At 41.6% G+C, this 20,020-nt stretch overlaps 1 protein-coding gene across 5 annotated transcripts in view; it reads left to right on the top strand.

Moving 5' to 3' along the window:
- LOC147112323 (serine/threonine-protein kinase ICK-like) overlaps positions 1 to 20,020 on the top strand; it is a 69,925-nt gene that overhangs the window by 12,455 nt on the left and 37,450 nt on the right. For 3 of the 5 annotated variants that reach the window (XM_085996463.1, XM_085996462.1, XM_085996461.1), the window contains 4 exons: positions 3,841 to 3,941; positions 12,100 to 12,374; positions 14,633 to 14,687; positions 19,185 to 19,306. In XM_085996463.1, the coding sequence (XP_085852589.1) occupies positions 12,274 to 12,374; positions 14,633 to 14,687; positions 19,185 to 19,306 (278 nt within the window). In that variant the 5' untranslated portion in view covers positions 3,841 to 3,941; positions 12,100 to 12,273. Of the gene's footprint in view, positions 1 to 3,840; positions 3,942 to 12,099; positions 12,375 to 14,632; positions 14,688 to 19,184; positions 19,307 to 20,020 lie in introns of those variants that run through there. The other 2 variants (XM_085996464.1, XM_085996465.1) reach the window with 2 other exon arrangements.

The following is a 20,020-nucleotide window of genomic DNA, read 5'->3' as shown; positions in this document are numbered from 1 at the left end:
GTTTAGGTGTTTCAAAAACTTATCATAAAACACAATATGACAGTAGTATTTATTTGATGCCATTCTTATCGAAGGACTTTCATTCAATTCTTAATATTGGCTTAACTGGTTATTAGCAGATGTTGTGACTCCTATGTGTTCCAAGTTCAACACAAACACAATGTGATTGCTTGGTGTCATCTATTGAAGTCATATCTTCAAAGTGTTCTGTTGGTATCCTATTTACAACATGTAAATTAAAGACACTTCAACTAGGGTGTTTGTTTTCCTAGCCATCTTAGTTAGTTATATTACAATTAATCGTGTTTCCTGTTTTTCAAGTTTAACATAAAACTATTTGACCAGCAGGTGTTTCTTTTACTTGATGTCATCTTTTCAAAGGCACATGCCTCTTTTAATGTTTGTGTTTCTGTTCAACGTGTTAGTTTATAACACTTTACTTGGGTCATTCCATTGTGTTTCTCCCAAACTCCAGACCTTCTGGAAGTGCCAAACTGCCATTTCAATAGGGTCATTGTTTTAGTATTTACAACCAATTCCCATTTCAAAAGCTTGTGGTGTTTACAACTTTTGTGTTTTCAAACCATCCCATCTCAGAAACCTGTTTGCACAGCTTGTGTTGTTGAGACTTTAGATTTTTAAACCCAGTATATCATGTATTAATAAAATCAGAATTCCGTTCATATGATGGTGTATCTCTTGGAATATGGCTTTTTCCTTCACAGTGACTAGTGGTGTCCTCCAGGTCAATATATCCTTCCTGAGGTGCAGTGCCCAAAACTGACTGCAGTACTCTAAATGGGATCTAACTGAGTTCTGTACAGCTGTAACATAACTTCCACTCCTTTGTATTTCAGCCCCCTTCAGATAAAGGCCAACATTCCATTAGCCTGTACTGGGACCTCCGATTGCCACTATATTTAGAAATGATTTCGATGCAGGAATAGAGAGCCGTATATCCAAGTTTGCTGACGCCAAGTTAGGTGGCACAGTAAATAATGTAGATAGGAGCAGAAAGTTGCAAAGGGACATTGAGTGGGCAAAACTGTGGCAGATGAAGTTCAGTGTGGGGAAGTGAGGTCATCCACAGATAGATCAGAGTAATTTCTACATGGTGATAAGCTAGAAACTGGGGAGGAGCAGAGATTTATGGGGTTCAAGTATAGAAACCATTAAAAGCTCATGGGACAGGTACAAAAGCTATTTAAAAAGACTAATGGGCACCACACCTGAGGAAGGATGTATTTGCTTTGGAGGGGGTGCAGTGCAGATTCACCATAATGATACTAGGGCTAAACTAGTTAAAATATGAGGACAGGTTGCATAGACTCAGCTTGCATTCCATTGAGTATAGACTATTAAGGGTAAACTAATTGAAGTATTTAAGATGATTAAATGAGTTGATAGGATAGATAGGGAGAAACTATTTCATCTGGTGGGGGAGTCCAAAAACAAGGGGGCGTAGCCTTACAATTAGAGCTAGGCTGTTCAGGGGTGATGTCAGAAAGCATTTCTTTACACGTAGGGTAGTGGGAATCTGGAACTCCACACTCACACACACACTCTCTAGATTTTTGTTGGGCAAGGGTATTAAGAGTTACAGAACCAAAGCGGGCAGACTGCGTTAAGATACAGATCAGCTATGATCTAATTGAATGGTGGAACAGACTCCAGGTGCTGAATGGCCTCCTGTTGTATATGGGGTAAAATAATATCAGCCTGATCACTCACGCCTTGCTTGAATTTTCCTTATGTGCTGTATTTTACCTCAAAACTGTGGCTCATTAGTGAATTCTTCAAAGCTGCCATTTACAGTAATTGAGTGTGACAGTAGATAGAAGCACTAGAAGAGTTGCAAAGATAAGTGGAATCATGCTGTGCTTTTGATTTTAGAAAGGGCATTAGTGGAATTTGCATATAAATCTGATGGTGTTCCATAGCTCAGATCCCATGGCACTATTCTAAGAAGAGCAGTGGAGTTCTCCTGGTGTCCTGGGAAATATTTATTCTTCAACCGACGTCACTAAAACAGATAATCTTGTGTATCTCATTGCTGTTTGTGGAGCCTGGCTGTGCACAGATTGGCTGCCACGTTTTTCTACATTGCAACAGTAATTACATTTCAAAAAGAACTTCATTGGCTTTAAAGTTGTTTGGCGCGTCCAGAAGTTGTGAAAGACCAGTTCTTTCCTATCCATACAGTGGCCGGGATACGGAAAGGGGAATATTATCACTTCCCATATTTTAAGTCTTTGGAGTGGCATTTGCTTCCCAGTTTTAATTGTCAGTGCTCCAAGTTGGTCCAAATGTTTACTTAGACTGGGATGTGAGACGTTTGCTGTATGTTTAGTTTTCCAGTAACATTGAACTCAGTAAAATTAACATGTATATCTGATGTCCATTTGGAATAATAGAGATGGACTTTCTTCATGCTAATCAATTTTCAAAAATAATGATCTCTGCATACACCTTTTGTGTGAGATGGGGAGAGGCAAGCAGATGAGACAGTTTCTTTTGTTTAAAAAAAAAAAAAAAAGAATTTTGAAAGCAAACAAGGGGAAACTGGTAGGAATGGAATATAGGAGAGGAAAGTGGAGGAGGAACCCTGGAGAAGCTCTTTGGCTTCTGTCACCCAACTTTGGAAGGATAGAGTTAGAGGAGCAGTGGATGGAGTGTTAAGGGTTGTGTTCGAGAGCAAGAGAAATGGGGAGGATACAGGGGTTGAGCATTTATTGAGAGGTCGGTCTAGTGTTGAGGGAAAATAAGTGCTCGTGGGAAGGTAGATGTGTAGGGGACGTGATGGTCTCAAGGTAGTGAGAGAAAACCTTTCAGTGATTCAACTAGGGATGGCAAGGGAGCCACTGAAGGCCACATTTTCCCTGCAAGCCTGACCCCAAATGAAGAGAAATAGAGAGTTAGAAGTTCGAGCGATAAACAGTAACAAGAAGCAGAGACAGGCAAGAGGTCACATACTCTGATTATTGTATGATGGAGATACTGCAGTGCCAATATTGGCAAGAAGATGTAATTACAGTATGATGCGTTTACACAGGCAGTTTCTTGTATGACTAAAATGGAGACTAAATTACATCTGCATCCCTGGGCCAGTTATCCCCACCCTCTAATTCTGCTTCAGCTGAAGACTACATTTGGTCTTGACTCCCCATGTGCAATGCCATGGGAGATTGACTGGTATATATTGAGGAAAATCTTGTTTGATGAGCACATTGGCCCGGATATTGCATTCAGAACAACAGTGAGGCTAAGAGTGCTCACTATTGTGGAGTAAATCGGACAGCAACTTCCGGAGTCTGCACATGCGCAATTAAGCGCCGAAATCCGGAAGTTGCTGTCCGATTTGCCCTGCTCCTCCACAAGCTGCGCTCCACTGGTACCTTGCCTATAGAATCTGCATTGGAATCCATGTAAGGGCATGAAGTTGCTGTACTTGCCATTAGTTACCCACTGAACACACCAGAAAAAGTTGGGGCTGCTGCATTCAGGTGTAACTGAATTTTTAACGCCATGATATGTCTTAATTACTGCCAAAGAACCTCTCTGGCCCTAAAAATTACATTTTATAAGTGTGGCGTTTCATTCCTTCAGAATTTAATTATTGTTGGAGATTTTATAAAGATTTTTTTTAACTATTTCTTTGTCTCTTTTATCTCTCTCAATCCCATCTTTCCCTCTTTATTTCACTGTAAAATCATGTACAGAAAATGAATTAAATATTCTATTTTATACTTCCTGGTTTAGACGTTGCGTGTCTGTGATGATTCTTCAGTCTGATTGTTTGAAGAGCTACGCTGTTGCTTGACCTGCTCTTTCATGCCACAGATCCCTCGTAGAGTGTGCTGTGCTGGATCAGATGCTCGATGACGACAAGTTGCCGCTCAAAAGCCCACGTAAAGTCTGGGCAGCTGTAAGCGTAGTGAACGGTGAGCGCTGCTGACTGCAAAATCTGGGCCGTCATTATTCACATATTCAACAACAACAAGAAGTTGCATTTATATCGCGCCTTTAATGTAGTAAATTATCCCAAGGCCCTTCAAGAGCGATTATCAGACAAAAATTTGACACCGTGCCACATAAGGAGGTATTAGGACAGATGACCAAAAGCTTGGACAAAGGGGTAGGTTTTAAGGAACGTCTTAAAGGAAGAGAGAGAGGTAGAGAGGAGGAGAGGTTTAGGGAGGGTATTCAAGTGCTTAGAGCCTAGGCAACTTAAGGTATGGCCACCAATAGTGGAGCAATTAAAATTAGGGATGCAGAGATCGCAAAGGCTTGTAGGGCTGGAGGAGCCTACAGAGATAGGGAGGGGCGAGCCCATGGAGGGATTTGAAAACAAAGATGAGAATTTTAAAGTAGAGGCATTGCTGGACCGGGTGCCACTGTAGATCAGCGAGCACAGGGGTGATGGGTGAATAGGACTTGGTGTGAGTTAGGACATGGGCAGCAGATATTTTGGATGAGCTGAAGTTTGTCGGCTGGGAAATGGGAGGTTGGCCAGGAGAGCATTGGAATAGTCCAGTCTAGTGGTAACAAAGGCATGGGTGAGGGTTTCAGCAGCAGATGAGCCATGTTATGGAGGTGGAAGCAGGCAGTCTTCATGATGGAGTGGATATGTGGTTGGAAGCTCATCTCTGTCAGATACAGCACCAAGGTTGCGAACAGCCTGGTTCAGCCTCAGGCAGTTGCCAGGGAGAAGGATTGTGGCGGGGACTGAAGACAATGGCTTCGGTGTTTCCAATATTTAGCTGGAGGAAATTTCTGCTCAGTCAGTACTGGATGTCTGACGAGCAGTCTGATTAATTTAGAGACAGTGAGGGGCTGAGAGGGGTGGTGGTGAGGTAGAGCTGGGTATCATCAGTGTACATGTGGAACCTCATTTGTTTACGGATGATGTCGCAGAGGGGCAGCATGTAGATGAGAAATAGGAGGGGGCCAAGAATAAGAACATAAGAAATAGGAGCAGGAGTAGGCCATTCGGCCCCTCGAGCCTGCTCCACCATTCAATGAGATCATGGCTGATCTGCCTCAACTCCATTCATCGGCCCTATTGCCATATCCCTTGATGCCCTTACTAGTCAGAAATCTATCGACTTTTGTTTTGAATATACCCAATGACTGAGCCTCCACTGCCCTCTGGGGTAGAGAATTCCAAAGATTCACCACCCTCTGTGTGAAGAAATTTTTTCTCATCGCAGTCCTGAATGGCCTACCATTTATCCTGAGGCTGTGGCCCCTGGTTCTAGACTCCCCAGCCAAGGGAAACATTCTCCCAGCATCCACCCTATCAAGCCCTGTAATAATTTTGTATGCTTTAATGAGATCCCCTCTCATTCTTCTGAATTCAAGAGAATACAGGCCTAGTTTACTCGATCTCTTCTCATACGACAGTCCCGCCATCCCAGGAATCAATCTTGTGAACCTCCGTTGCACTCCCTCTATGGCAAGTATATCCTTCCTTAGGTAAGGAGACCAAAATTGTACACCGTACTCCAGGTGTGGTCTCACCAAGGCCCTATATAATTGGATTAAGACTTCTTTACTCCTGTACTCAAATCCTCTTGTAATGAAGGCCAGCATACCATTTGCCTTCCTAATGGCTTGCTGCACCTGCACATTCACTTTCAGTGACTCGTATATAAGGAACCCAGGTCCCTTTGAGCATCTGCATTCCCCAATCTTTCACCATTTTAGGAAATACTCTGCCTTTCTGTTTATTCTACCAAAGTGAATAACTTCACATTTATCCACATTATATTCCATCTGCCAGGTTCTTGCCCACTCACTGAGCCTGTCGAGATCCCCTTGAAGCCTCTTCACATCCTCTTCACAACTGACACTGCCACCTAGCTTTGTATCCTCAGCAAATTTGGAAATGTTATGTTTAGTCCCCTCATCCAAATCATTGATACAGATTGAATAGCTGGGGCCCAAGCACCGATCCTTGCGGTACCCCACTTGTCTCAGCCTGCCATCCTGAAAAATACCCTTTTATCCCTACTTTGTTTTCTGTCTGTTAACCATTTCTCAATCCATGCTAGTATATTACCCCCAGTTCCATGTGCCCTAATTTTGTTCACCAACCTTGTGTGGGACCTTATCGAAGGCCTTCTGAAAATCCAAATACACCACACCACATTCCCTTTGTCTGCTCCACTAATTACATCCCCAAAGAACTCCAATAGGTTTGTTAAACAGGATTTCCCTTTCATAAATCCATGTTGACTCTGCCCAATCTTACTATTAGTTTCTAAGTGCCCAGTTATTGCATCCTTTATAATAGATTCCAGCATTTTCCCAACTACTGATGTGAGACTAACCGGTCTGTAGTTCTCCGTTTTCTCTCTTCCCTCCTTTCTTAAATAGCGGGGTTACATTTGCTATCCTCCAATCTGCAGGAACTGTTCCGGAATCTATAGGATTTTGGAAGATGACAACAATGCGTCCACTATCCCAATGGCCACCTCTTTCAAAATCCTAGGATGTTAGTCATCCGGTCCTTGGGATTTATCGACTTTTAGTCCCATTAATTTTGCTAGTACTGTTTTTTTTTTTAACAATTTCTTTAAGTTCCTCATTCTCGCCACACCCTTGGTTTTCTCGTATTTCTGGGAGGTTTTTTGTGTCTTGTCGGATCATAAACAATTGCTGTGAAGCATGCCACTTAAATTTTATTCATAAGATTTAACATGAAGAAAATATTTTTCTTCATGCTAGCAATTCATTGAGGTAAGGAAAAGGGAGAGAGCTAACCTGTTGAAGATGCAGTTTCTAACTTTCAAAGTGTCACAAAAGAAATGGAGAATTACAAAATTCAACACTTGTTCTGGTCAGTAAAAAAATTTGAATTTTGGGCAGAGTGGAGGAGGTAAAAAACATGGCTTGAATATGGATAGCACCTTTTAATGTTATGAAATGTCCCAAAGTGCTTTATGGATGGGTGAATGGGAATGGACGTCAAGGAAGGAAGAGGTGTTGGGAGTGGTGACTGAAAGCTTGGTTGAAATAATGGGCCAAATCTTCCTGGAAAAATAATGGCGAGTTCATGACATGCGCCGTAAATAATGAGCAAATCGGCAAAAGTGCAGGGGAAGAAGAGATATGGCATGAGATGCAAATCTCCAGAACTTGCAGGACTCTGCCATCGTTCCCGCAAAGCTGCGAGGTTGTGCAGCAGTCTGGAGATCCCGTGCAGGCCGCTAACCGGCTTTTAAATGAAAAAAATGCACATCCATTTAAAGGGACCGCACGCAAAAATAAATTAGAGGGAATATTGCGCTCCGCCCTTTACCCCTCACAAATGGCATCTCGCTCTTAGCTTCCCTGTTATTATTAAGAACTTGCTGGATTTGCATGTTAATTGCCCAGTAAACTCACGGCAGAAAGTTAAGGCTCATGATTAACAGCATAAGTACCCTTTTAACGATGTGGTAATTGTTAATGCGATGCCAATCAATTTCTGCGGCTCAGAAAGGGAACAATTTAACTGTTGAGTCTCATTCCTACATGTAGTAAATTCTTGGAGATTTAAAACATTAAAAAAAAATGTTTTTACACTTTTGTCTTTTTCTTTCTCTCTTAATCCAGTCTTTCCTTCCCTCTCCATTTTTCATTGTGTACCTGATTTGACTCTTAATTCACCCACTCTAATTCACCCTCCTTCTCAGTCGTTTCTTTCTCAATCCATCAATCTCATTGGTTAAAGAGATACACTGTTGGTCCCGTCGTTTGCTAAAGTCCCAGATGCAGTAGATGTAATTTATCTGGATTTTCAAAAGGCCTTCGGTAAGGTATCCCATAATAGATTGATGAACAAGGTCAGAGAATGTGGAGTCGGGGGACAAGTAGCAGAATGGATTGCTGGCTGGCTTCAGGACAGAAGGCAGAGAGTAGGTATAATGGGTAGCTATTCACAGTGGCAGAAGGTGGGTAGTGGTGTTCCACAAGGATCAGTGCTGGGACCACTGCTGTTCACAATTTACATTAACAATTTAGACTTGGAAATCAAAAACACATTTTCTGAATTTGCGGATGACACCATTTGGGGGGCGGGGGGATAGTCAATACTGAGGAGGACTGCAACAAGTCACAGGAGGACCTTAATAAACTTGCAGAATGGTCATCTAATTGGCAAATGAAGTTCAATGCAGATAAATGTGAGGTATTACATTTTGGTAGGAAGAGTAGGGAGGTCACTTATCACATGGAGGGTGCGAGTCTAGGTGGGGTAGAGGAACAAAGGGATCTCGGAGTGCAAATACACAAATCTCTAAAGGTTGCTACACAGGGTAGCAAGGCCCTAAAAATAGCAAACCAAGCACTAGGGTGTATTTCTAGAGGGATAGAATTGAAAAGTAGGGAAGTTATGATAAACCTGTATCGAACCTTGGTTAGACCACACTTCGAGTACTGCGTACAGTTTTGGTCGCCATATTCTAAAAAGTATTGAGGCACTGGAGAGGGTGCAGAGAAGATTTACAAGGATGATACCAGAAATGCGAGGGTATACGAGGAAAGGATGAACAGGCTGGGTCTCTTCTCTTGAAAAAAGAAGGCTGAGGGGTGACCTGATAGAGGTCTTTTAAAATTATGAAAACTTTTGATAGAGTGGATATAGAGAGAATATTTCCACTTGTGGGGAAGAGCATAACTAGAAGCCATCAATATAAGATAGTCACCAAGAAATCAAATAGGGAATTCAGAAGAAACTTCTTTACCCAAAGAATGGTGAGAATGTGGAACCTGCTATCACAGGGAGTGGTTGAAGTGGATAGTATAGATGCATTTAAGGGGAGGCTAGACAAGCATATGAGGGAAAAGGGAATAGAGGGTTATGCTGATAGATTTAGGTGAGGAAAGATGGGAGGAGGCTCGAGTGGAGCATAAACGGCGGCATGGACTGGCTGGGCCAAACGACCTGTTTCTGTGCTGTATATCCTATGTAATGCCCCATTGCGCTCGCTGTGCTGTCATCAGCTTGCACTTCTAGCAAGTTACGCCACAAATTATATTCGCGCTGAAGGGTGCAGGCATAACTTTAACTCATGGTGCACGCTGCAAGATGCGCCACTCCAGCAAGCTTTGGCACAATGAGTTTTGAGGAATGTTTTTAAAGGTGGAGAGAGAAATCGAGGCGCAGAGAGGTTTAGCAAGGGATATCCAAAAATAGGACCGAAGTGGCTGTAGGCTCTGTCACCAGTGGTAGGTTAAGGTGGGGGTGGTGACCGGAAGGCTGGAATTAGCAGTAACCTTGTGACGGGTTAGTAATTGGTGGTAGGTAGGAGACAGAGAATAGGGATAAAGGGTTCTCTGATTGGCGGGATGTGATTTGGTGATTCCCAGGGATCTGTACTGGGACCTTAGATTTTCACTGTTTATCAATGACTTAGATGAAGAAATAGAGATGTATATCCAAATTTGCAGTTAAAACCACATTAGGAGGAACAGTAAGTTGTGTAGATGGGAACAGGAAGTTACAAAGGGACATAGGCAGGCTAAGTGAGTGGACAAAACTATTGCGAATGGAGTGCAATGTGGGGAAGTCTGAGGTCATCCACTTTGGATCTGAAGGAGACAAATTGGAATATCTTAACGGTGAAAGACTAGAAACTTTGGAGGAGCAAATGGATTTAGGTGACCATATACACAAATCACTAAAAAAAAAACTTGCATTTATATACCGCCTTTCCCCACTGGATGTTCCAAAGTGCTTTACAGTCAATGAAGCACTTTTTGAAGTGTAGTCACTGTTGTAATATAGGAAACATAAAAGCGAGTGCACAGGTACAAAATGTCATTAAAAAGGCTAATGGAATATTGGCCTTTATCTCGAGGGATGGAATACAAAAATGAGCAAGTGATGCCTCAGTTGTACAGTGCCTTGTACAGACCCCATCTAGAGTACTGCAATCAGTTTTTGGCATTGAACCTCACGAAGCCTATATTGGTCTTGGAAGAGGTACTGCACAGATTTGTCCGTTATACCAGGGCTTAAGGGGCTACATCATGCCGACAGGTTGCACAAACCTGGTTTGTAGTCCCTTGAGTTGAGAAGGTTCAGGCGTGATCTAATCAAGGTCTTTAAAACAATAAAGGGATTTGATAGGATAGATAGAGAAACTATTTCCTTTGGTGGGGGAATCCAGCACAAGGGGGCATAATCTTAAAATTAGAGCTCGGTCATTTCGGAGTGAAATCAGGAAGCACTTTTTCATGCAAAGGGTTGTGGAGATTTGGAACATGCTTCCCCAAAAAGCTTTGGGTGCTGGGTCAATTGAAATTTCACGACTGAGATTGATAGATTTTTGTTGGGTCAGGGTATCAAGGGGTATGGAGCAAAGGTGGGTAAATGAATTTGAGGCACAAATTTTCAACAACAAATAAACATTAGAACTCCAGCCGAGATCATATCAGATCATAGCTCTTGTTCCTGTAAGTAATGCAGATTATTTTTGAATTATTAACTAGGCTGGTTGCTAATGTTTCTCTGCTTTGACACGTGCCTCGATAGCCTAGAGTTGCATTTTTTTTAGATCCGCAGATTCAGACTTCATTATCACTTGAGTGGATATGATTTTAACTGCTGGATGTTCCATTATGTCCCATTGGCGATGCAGCTTTTGGCAAGAGCAGCAAGTTTGAAAGCCTGGAACTGTCACACTTGAAAGCCATAGAGGAAGGATTTCTTTTATTATTGAAGAATAATTAAATCTTGGCTTGTATCCAGCATGCACTCCCTGTTGTCACACTTACTTCCTGTGTCATGATTAGTCAAACTCCTGTTGCTTTTTATCTTTAACTGTAAATAAAGAACTTGGTTTTATATAATACTTTTCAAGTATTTTATGTAATACTTGTCCCGAAATGTATCCCAATCAATGAAATCCTTTGGAAGTGTCAATATAAATAGCCCACTGATGCTCTCTATCGAGGCTCATGTATGAAGATTGGCCATTTAGGTAAGGTACAGGATACTTTGGTTTATCCGGAGGTTAACTGTCTGGAATGCTCGAGCCACCGGCAAAATTCAGGAGTCGGTTCAGTAAGTTTTTTTTCTTTACGTTGCTTTTTTTTCACCAGTCAGGCTCTGCAAGGTCTAGCTGAAGCTGTTGCTTAGCTACAGAGACGCTTGCAAGCTATGGCCGACTGTTTAGAAGCTGTTGCAGGGTTTGTTGCTAGATACGGAGCTCAAAAGCTTCCGTATGTTTTAACATTCGCGCTGGTTTGTCCGGCAGTTTTGATGGGACGGCAACAGCTCGGTCCCGTCGGTGCCGGATATCACAAAGTTTCCTGTACAAGCGGATCACCATCAATGGGGCTACCATTATGAAGAGTGAAAATAATCAAATTTCTCATAATTACTTATTTCAAGCACTCCTGCAAAATATCCAAAATTAAACTTTGAAAGCACTCAAGTCATAGTAATTGGAAAACAATTCAACTGTTTGACTATTATTGTGAGAGCTGCTCCATAACTAGCATTAGTGATTTGGGACGTGTTATATTAGGTGTTTCATTTAAATGAAATGCAAAACTTTAGTTCCCTTGAAAGAGTCTGTTACTTTTTATGTTGTGTAGTGTTTAATATTTTTGTGTGCTCTTTCATGACTATCAAAGAATCCTGTAAAGCTAGTTGTCTTTAAAAGAAAGACTTGCATTTATGTAGCCACTGTCATGTCTCAAATATCTGAAAGCAATTCATGTATGACGAATTAGTTGAAATTGCTGTATATAGCAGCCATTTTGGGCACCATAGGATTCCATAAATGGCAATGAGCGGAATGGCCAATTTCATCTGTTTTTGATTAATAGGGTTGAGGGAAGAATGTTTGCCAGAGCTCTCCGCTCTCTCTAAATAGTGCCAGAGAATCTTAAAAGCCTGCTTGAATAGGCAGACAAGACCATGATTTAACGTCTCGTCCAAAGGATAGTGCCTCTGGCAAGCAACATTATTTTCGCTGCGGTTAATTTCACAGGAAAAATATTACAAATGTCCTTAAAATAAACTTTCTTCTATAGAGGGACTTTGTGATAGCTGGTGGAATATTTTTGTTTAAATCTCATGTATCTTTTTTTATCCATGTACAGGTAATATAATCTCCAAAATATGCCTGTCGTAACTGGTATAGACCTAGATGCGAATGGCTACATCATATGTTGCTGCACTAACAGAAGATTCTGGGTAAATAATTTCCTGCCACTGAAGGAGGAACCTTGGGTACATTTCAAAATCTGCTGCAAGTGTCGAGTCTGTGCATTGACATGAATCGTTACACCACTATGAAACAACTTGGGGATGGAACATATGGCTCTGTTCTCATGGGAAGAAGTATAGATTCAGGAGAGCTAGTTGCCATTAAAAAGTAAGTGATTTTTCATTTTATTTAAATACTTGTGTCCTTGTCGCACCTAGTTTTCAACAGCTGCTCCAAGGGCACGTGTTTCCTTGAATATTGGGTATGTTGTACTGCAAATTGTGCTTCCACGTAAAGTGGTTTCCTGTTCACAGCGCTGTAAATGTGAAGGCTCAATCTGACTCCAGAGCAAAGCAGAATGAGACTCGCTCCTTCAAGGTTGGGTCCTGACTCTCTACATTATAACTGTACAGTGTTACAGCAAAACTGCTATGCACTGATGCTGCAGTTGTAATGCAGTGGCATTCTTAGAGATTGTGAAAGTGACTTGTTCCAGCTCCTTGGCTAAGCCATTCTTTAGCCAGCCAATAAGGGGTACTTAATTTTGGCCCAGAATATGACATTCCCCTTGGTAGCGTCATCTGACGCTACAACCAAGATCATTGAAATCGTTAAATAGAAACTTTCTAACAATGCATGATACCAGCTTGCCACCCTAAGACATTGTTGCATTAATAGGCAGTTTCAAAAAAATGTAGGGTGACGTGCTCAAATCAGGATGTTATTCTCTTTGCTCTTCCAACTATTCTTCTCCCTTTTCCCCCTGCCTCCCGCCATCAATCCAAAACACTGCCCTTTTTCAGTCAAGTATAGTGACTTAAGCACTAAAGATGGGTGAGAACACGCAGTTACAGCTCCCTCAACCTTCCCACGTAGAAAACACTGGCTCGATAGAAGAGTATGACTGCTGCTCTTAATTGATCCAAATGTAAAAAAAAAAGTGGAAGTAGATTAACTATTACCAAATCAATCAAATCTTACTGAAAGTGACCAAAAGAATAGTTGCATCATTCTTCCTTCCACATCCTAAATACACCATAGGAGCATAGCCTATGTTCTAGGGAAATGGGGAAACACGCGCACATGATGATGCCACAGACGGGCAGTGCAACTCGTGGCCTCCTACACCTGCATTGCATAAAGCTCAGAAGCTGTACTGTTGTGTTCAATTTTGAGTCAAAACAAACTGGCGCAATGCCACAGGTCCTGATCTTTTATATAAGTCAAACTGAAAACACTAAGTTGCACTGCCTAATTGCAGTATTTTGTACCTGCTAGTCCGTGCCAAGCAGGGTTACATTCCTGTGCTGTATTGAGGATATATATATATCATTAGGAGCAATCGGGGTGGATAATATATCTACATTCCCGCATTCTTCACATACCACAAGAATAATTCCAATTGATGATGGGAATGTCACTGAGAACATGTGCCCTTAAGATATGTTTGTCCTGGTATTACCCACATATAAAGGCACCTCCCGTAGGTTGGTGTGTCTGTTTTTATCTAGGTGTGCAATGTTTGTTGTTCTGTGTAGTGAAGACTTAACTTCAATATTTTTTTTATTGTTGATCAAACTTTTTAAGAATTGTTCAGTCCTTATAACAACAACAACTTGTATTGATATAGCACCTTTAACATAGTAAATGTCCCAAGGCGTTGCACAGGAGTATTTTAAGACAACAAATTTGACACCAATCCACATAAGGATAAATTAGGGCAGGTGACCAAAAGCTTGGTCAAAGAGCTAGGTTTTAAGGAGCGTCTTAAAGGGGGAAAGTAGAGGCGGAGAGGTTTAGGGAGGGAATTCCAGAGCTTAGGGTCTAGGCAACAGAAGGCATGGCCACCAATGGTTGAGTGATTAAAGTCAGGGATGCTCAAGAAGGCAGAATTAGAGAAGAGCAGATATCTGTTTTGGGGGGGGGGGGGGTGCGTTGAAGGAGATTAGAGATGGGCAGGGGCAAGGCCATGGAGGATTTGAAAACTAGGATGAGAATTTTGAAACCTTATAGTATGTTGTCATAAAGGGTCTCCAGTGCCACCGCTCCTGGCATGATGTGGCATGCACTATTTGTCCAGGCTTTTCGAGCTATATTCGCACCGTAGCAGTTTCCACAAGAAAGTGCAGGTGCTGGGAGAACCCATGAAGTTGATGTCCTCAAGCAATCCAAGGCCAGTTGTTGGGGATTTATATTTGTATTTTTAAAGCAAAGTGGTGAAGTGTTCTTGCATTATGTGTACGTGTTCTCTTTTTGAAAAAAAATACTTTCTTAGCTATTCTGAACCAGGCCTGTGTTTATCTTTTACATGTAAATGTCAACAATGCTTTCTATTAAAGTAAGCAGATGTATTCCCCTTTTTTAAAAAAAAAAAATGAATGCACAACACGGTTGCCATTTGTTTAATTTACATTTTTCTTAAATAGAATGAAGAGGAAGTTCTATTCTTGGGATGAATGCATGAATCTCCGAGAAGTCAAGGTATTTCTACATTTTTTATTGTTGGCTCATTTTACCTGCATGTTTTATTTTGTTTGAGACTATTGCGTTCAAACACTTTCTCTTTTTGGACCACTTGAGTTGTTTATCATGGAGCCCACAGGTCTACCATAAAAAGCTGTGTTATACTACTATAACATTAAGGATCTATTTAAGATGGCCAAGAGTTATAGGGAGATGGAAACAGGAGTAGGCCATTCAGCCCCTCGAGCCTGCTCTGCCATTCAATAAGATCATGGCTGATCTGCGACCTAACTCCATATACCTGCATTTGGCCCATATCCCTTAATATCGTTGGTTAATAGAAAGCTATCAATCTCCGATTTAAAAGTAACAATTGATCTAGCATCAATTGCCGTTTGCAGAAGAGAGTTCCAAACTTCTACCACCCTTTGTGTGTAGAAATGTTTCCTAATTTCACTCCTGAAAGGTCTGGCTCTAATGTTTAGACTATGCCCCCTAATCTAGAATCCCCAACCAGCAGAAATAGTTTCTCTCTATCTATCCTATCTGTTCCCCTTAATATCTTGAAAACTTCGATCAGATCATCCCTTAACCTTTTAAATTCTAGGGAATACAACCCTAATTTGTGTAATCTCTCCTTGTAAATTAACCCTTGGAGTTAATGGTATCATTCTGGTAAACCTACACTGCACTCCCTCCAAGGCCAATATATCCTTCCTAAGGTGTGGTGCCCAGAACTGCTCACAGTACTCATACATAGGATGTACAGCACAGAAACAGGCCATTCAGCCCAACCAGTCCATGCCGGCGTTTATGCTCCACTCGAGCTTCCTCCCGTCTTTCCTCATCTAAATCTATCAGCATAACCCTCTATTCCCTTTTCCCTCATATGCTTGTCTAGCCTCCCCTTAAATGTATCTATACTATTCGCTTCAACCACTCCCTGTGGTAGCGATTCGCACATTCTCACCACTCTTTGGGTAAAGAAGTTTCTTCTGAATTCCCTTTTTGATTTCTTGGTGACTATCTTATATTGACGGCCTCTAGTTATGCTTTTCCCCACAAGTGAATACATTCTCTCTCTATCCACTCTATCAAAACCTTTCATAATTTTAAAGACCTCTACTCCAGGTGTGGTCTAACCAGGGTTTTGTACAGCTGCAACATAACTCCTACCCCATTGTATTCTAGTCCTCTAGATATAAAGGCCAACATCCCATTAACCTTTTTGATTACTTTCTGTACCTGTTCCTGACATTTTAATGTTCTATGTACCTGGACCCCCCAAGTCTCTGGACCTCCACTGCTTTTAGCCTTTCACCATTTAGAAAGTACCCTGTTCTATCCTTTTTAGCTCCAAAGTGGATGACCTCACATTTGCCTACATTGAAATCCATTTGCCACAGTTTTGCCCATTCACCTAATCTGTCGATATCCCTTTTTAATTTTATGCTTAACCTTTTTCACTTCACTTTTGAGGCTTATCTCCCTGTTTTTCCCTTCCCCTGTTCAACATTAGGCTATTCTCTCTCTCTCTCTCTCTCTCTCTCTCTCTCTCTCTCTCTCTCAGCTACTACCTCCTAAATGAATGAATGCCGCTGCTCAGTCAGGGCTCCTGATATAGTAAGAAACCCTACCCCACCACTGAACTGGATAGCCCTGGATCCAGATTGCAGGATGTAGTTTGGGCACCCCTACAGTACAGAAACTTAGTTCTTATTCCTTGTTTAGAAATGTCAAAACAACTTGCATTTTCTCACATTCAACGAGATGTCTCTGAGCACTATGTGGGCTATAGGAAATAAGTAAAGGACACTAGGCAGAAAGGGAAAAGGGAAGCAAGGGATTAGAATAAGGTGAATGCATGGTCGAAGAGAAAGGCCTTTTTGTAAACCGGAAGGGAGGTGACTAGGTGGAGGGCTGGGTCAGGGAGTTTGAGGGTGGGGGTATATTGACTAAAGTGCAACCACCATTGGTGGAGGTGAAGGGATATTTACTAGTCCTAGCCCCTTTAGGGCTACCCCGGATCATGCGTATTTCTCAGACGTTCACTTTCAACTAAAGTTTGAGGTAGCCGAATCCTAACTACGCTTAATTGGGTTTAAAGGTCTGGGCTATCTCTCCCTGAAGGAAAGGAACAACCCGAGAATGTTACCGTCCTCCAGATAGCGCTTTTAATAAGTTTAGCTAGACTGCAACGTCCTGGATATTATGAGGGTCCGGAAAACTCCCTTAGAATTCTGCAACTCCTCACCAAAGAGTGTACAGAGATTGCGTTTGTGAGTTTTTGATACAGAAGTCTTGTGAGACAATTCTAAAAATATATAGATTTATTAAAGAACCGACATGCAATTTACAGTTGGTGAATCAGTCAATCACAACTTTAAACAGTTCGAGAAAGAGAAAAAATGCTATCATTTTAACCGAGCATCTTACTTTTAAATCTTAATTTCGCTACAGTATTACAGTTCTTAAAGGTTTCTTATACAGGATATCCATCAATATCAAATACCTTTGATCCCTGAGGTACAATGAGTGGTAGACTATAGAGCCACCTCTGAAGCAGAGAATCGCTTTGCCCGATTTAAAACAAGTCTAATATCCCATTTGAGAGTTCAATATTTATACCCTTTTCCAGTGGTATCTCCTTTAAGGTTTTTTGCTGATGCAAATTAATTATCCCTAATCATCATTCTGCTGACTTCTGCAATTCTCCACTGCTACATCAGCTTGTAACATTACAGAATCTTGTCTCCTCTCCAGGTGTTCTGAGTTTACCATATAAAAACGGTGTTCCTTACCTTGTCATCTTTACAAGGGCAGATGTTCCTTATCTTATGTGCCATCTTTACGAAGTATAAATTGGAACACCTTATCCAGGGTGAACCATTGTTTTGTTCCTAAAAGGTCAGCTTGTCAGAGCCATTCACCTTCTGTTTCAATAAGGTTATTCAGGGTCAACAACTGTCTTACCTCAATAGCCAGAATTCTTTCACAGCTTTTTCATCGTTAGGTTTCTAAATGATCAGACCCAGTTTGTCATGTTTTAATAAGCCCAGAATACTTTCATAAGATAGTGTATTTTTCTGAATCGGTTATATGGCTTATTCCTTCAGAGGGAGCAGGGAATGGAAATGTTGCCTGGTGTCTGAGGAGCAGAGGGTGTGCATAGGGATAATATGATTGCAGATCATCAAGGAATTGGGTTGAGGGGCAAGATTAATAGAGGGATTGAAAGGCAAGTAATAAACTCAGGTTGCACTGAAAGATTAACATTTGGGACAAGTACTTTAAATCGGGAGTCAAGTTCTAGTAGCTTCATACCAGATTTGTTTTTGAGTTTGGATCAGCCTAGAGATTGACTGTAATTAGATTTCCAAAATGCAGCAAGTTCAAATGATGTATGCATGAATGTTCACCTAATGTTGGTTTTACATTAGTACTAGTTTGAACATATAACAGTATACCATGGCAAAGTACTCTTGTCAATTCTCTCTTCTTCCCGACTCCTCCCATTGCAACATATATCTTTTAATACAACCCAGCTTTATGCATCTGCCATTTACTTTTGAAACTTATTTGTGAAAATACAAGAAAAAACTCAGTTGGACAACTTCACTCACAACAGAACAGCTCTGTTCCATCCCTTGTTCTAAGTTTGAAATATTCAAAGAAAAGTTCAGGAGCAATACACTATTTTATTCACATTTTGGCTAGCCTTGCTGAGCTGTGAAAAGAAACCTCATTTTTTGTAAATATCATGGCATCAATTTTAACCCTCCCTGCCCTCGGATGGGCAGGCGAGGGTTGAGTTAAAATATTGGGATTGAGCATTCCTGGCCATTGAAATTTTAACTGTCCCAAATCAGGCCATCGGATCAGGCCAAAAAAGACCGGCAGGGGCCGAGTTAATGTTAAAAAAAAATAATGGCCCGATTATGTTATCGGTACCACGACGTGATCTTCAATGTCGAGTCAGAGGGAGGCCAGCACAGTGTGAAACCTGACAGTCAAACCATAGCAGGTGGTGCCGACTGGCCAGAAGAGGCCCAGGTAAGCTTTGCAACTTAGCCTGCTTTTAAGCTCCTTCGGCCTTACCAGCTCCAATTGCAGCCCGATGATGCTGCAGCCCAGATGTTTCTGGCTTCCCCCCCCCCCCCCCCCCCCCCCCACTCCCGATATCACAGCCCGGAGCCTTCCCCACTGACTGCCGTGGACCATCCCCACAGGACCCTGGCAACTGCCTCCTGCCAAGAATTTCCGCTCCCGCCCTCCAGCCAGGCTCTCGATCTGGTCAGCTGTCGGGAGGGAGTCTGCACAATGTTATTTAAATGAGGCCCTATCGTAAGATCAGTAAGGCCTCCAAGTCCTCAGCCTTGCCGGGTTCCTTGCTCGTTACTGGGCTCCCTCGCACCCTCCCCATTAATATCTGTTATGTAGGTTATGTTAGATTGTCATATCACATCCTGAGTAGAATTTAAGCCTTAATTTAGCCTGAATCTTATCTCATTCTAGTCACTGAAGAAATTATGCCATGCGAACGTAATCAAGCTGAAAGAAGTTGTAAGAGAAAATGATCACCTGTATTTTGTGTTTGAATATATGAAGGAAAATCTCTACCAGCTGATGAAAGACAGGTAATGCAGGGCTCAACAATGTCTCTTATTACCAAATCCAGTCAAATGCACATGAAATAAGGTTGTAAAAGCTGCTAATAGGATGTTATATTGTTGAACGTACTGGATATCTAAAAATTCATAGAATGAGAGCAGGTAATGTTAATATTTCCTGAAAAGAAATTTACTGAAAAAGCAGCACAGCACTTAAACTAGTGTTTCATTAATACATTCCATAGTGCAGCGTTCCTTCATTTAAAAACAATGTTTAATTATTAAAGTAAAAATGCAACATTTAGATAATATGTATACCATTAGTAACTGCCAGTTTAAGCCTAATTAAATACTACTGTACATAATGCAGTAAACTTTCCCAAGAGCGATTATCAACAAAAATTTGACACTGAGCCACATGAGATATTAGCACAGGTAACCAAAAACTTGGTCAAAGAGGTAGGTTTTAAGGAGCTTCTTAAAGGAGAGGAGAGGTTTAGGGAGGGAATTCCAGAACCTGGGGCCTAGGCAGCTGAAAGCTCGGCCGCCAGTGGTGGAGCGACGGACATCAGGGATGCTCAAGAGGCCAGAATTGGAGAAGCACCGTGATATCGAAGGCTTGTAGGGCTGGAGGAGGTTACGGAAAAAGGGAGGAGTGATGCCATGGAGGGATTTGAAAACAAGGATGAGAATTTTAAAATTGATGCATTGCTGGACCGGGAGCCAATGTAGGTCCGTGAG

Source organism: Somniosus microcephalus, chromosome 9 (genome assembly GCF_052327205.1).
Source record: "Somniosus microcephalus isolate GS21.2 chromosome 9, FLI_Smic_1.0, whole genome shotgun sequence".
Classification (NCBI taxonomy): domain Eukaryota; kingdom Metazoa; phylum Chordata; class Chondrichthyes; order Squaliformes; family Somniosidae; genus Somniosus; species Somniosus microcephalus.
The sequence above is the reverse complement of the archived record's forward strand: the minus strand, read 5'-3'. Positions and strand labels throughout refer to the sequence as shown.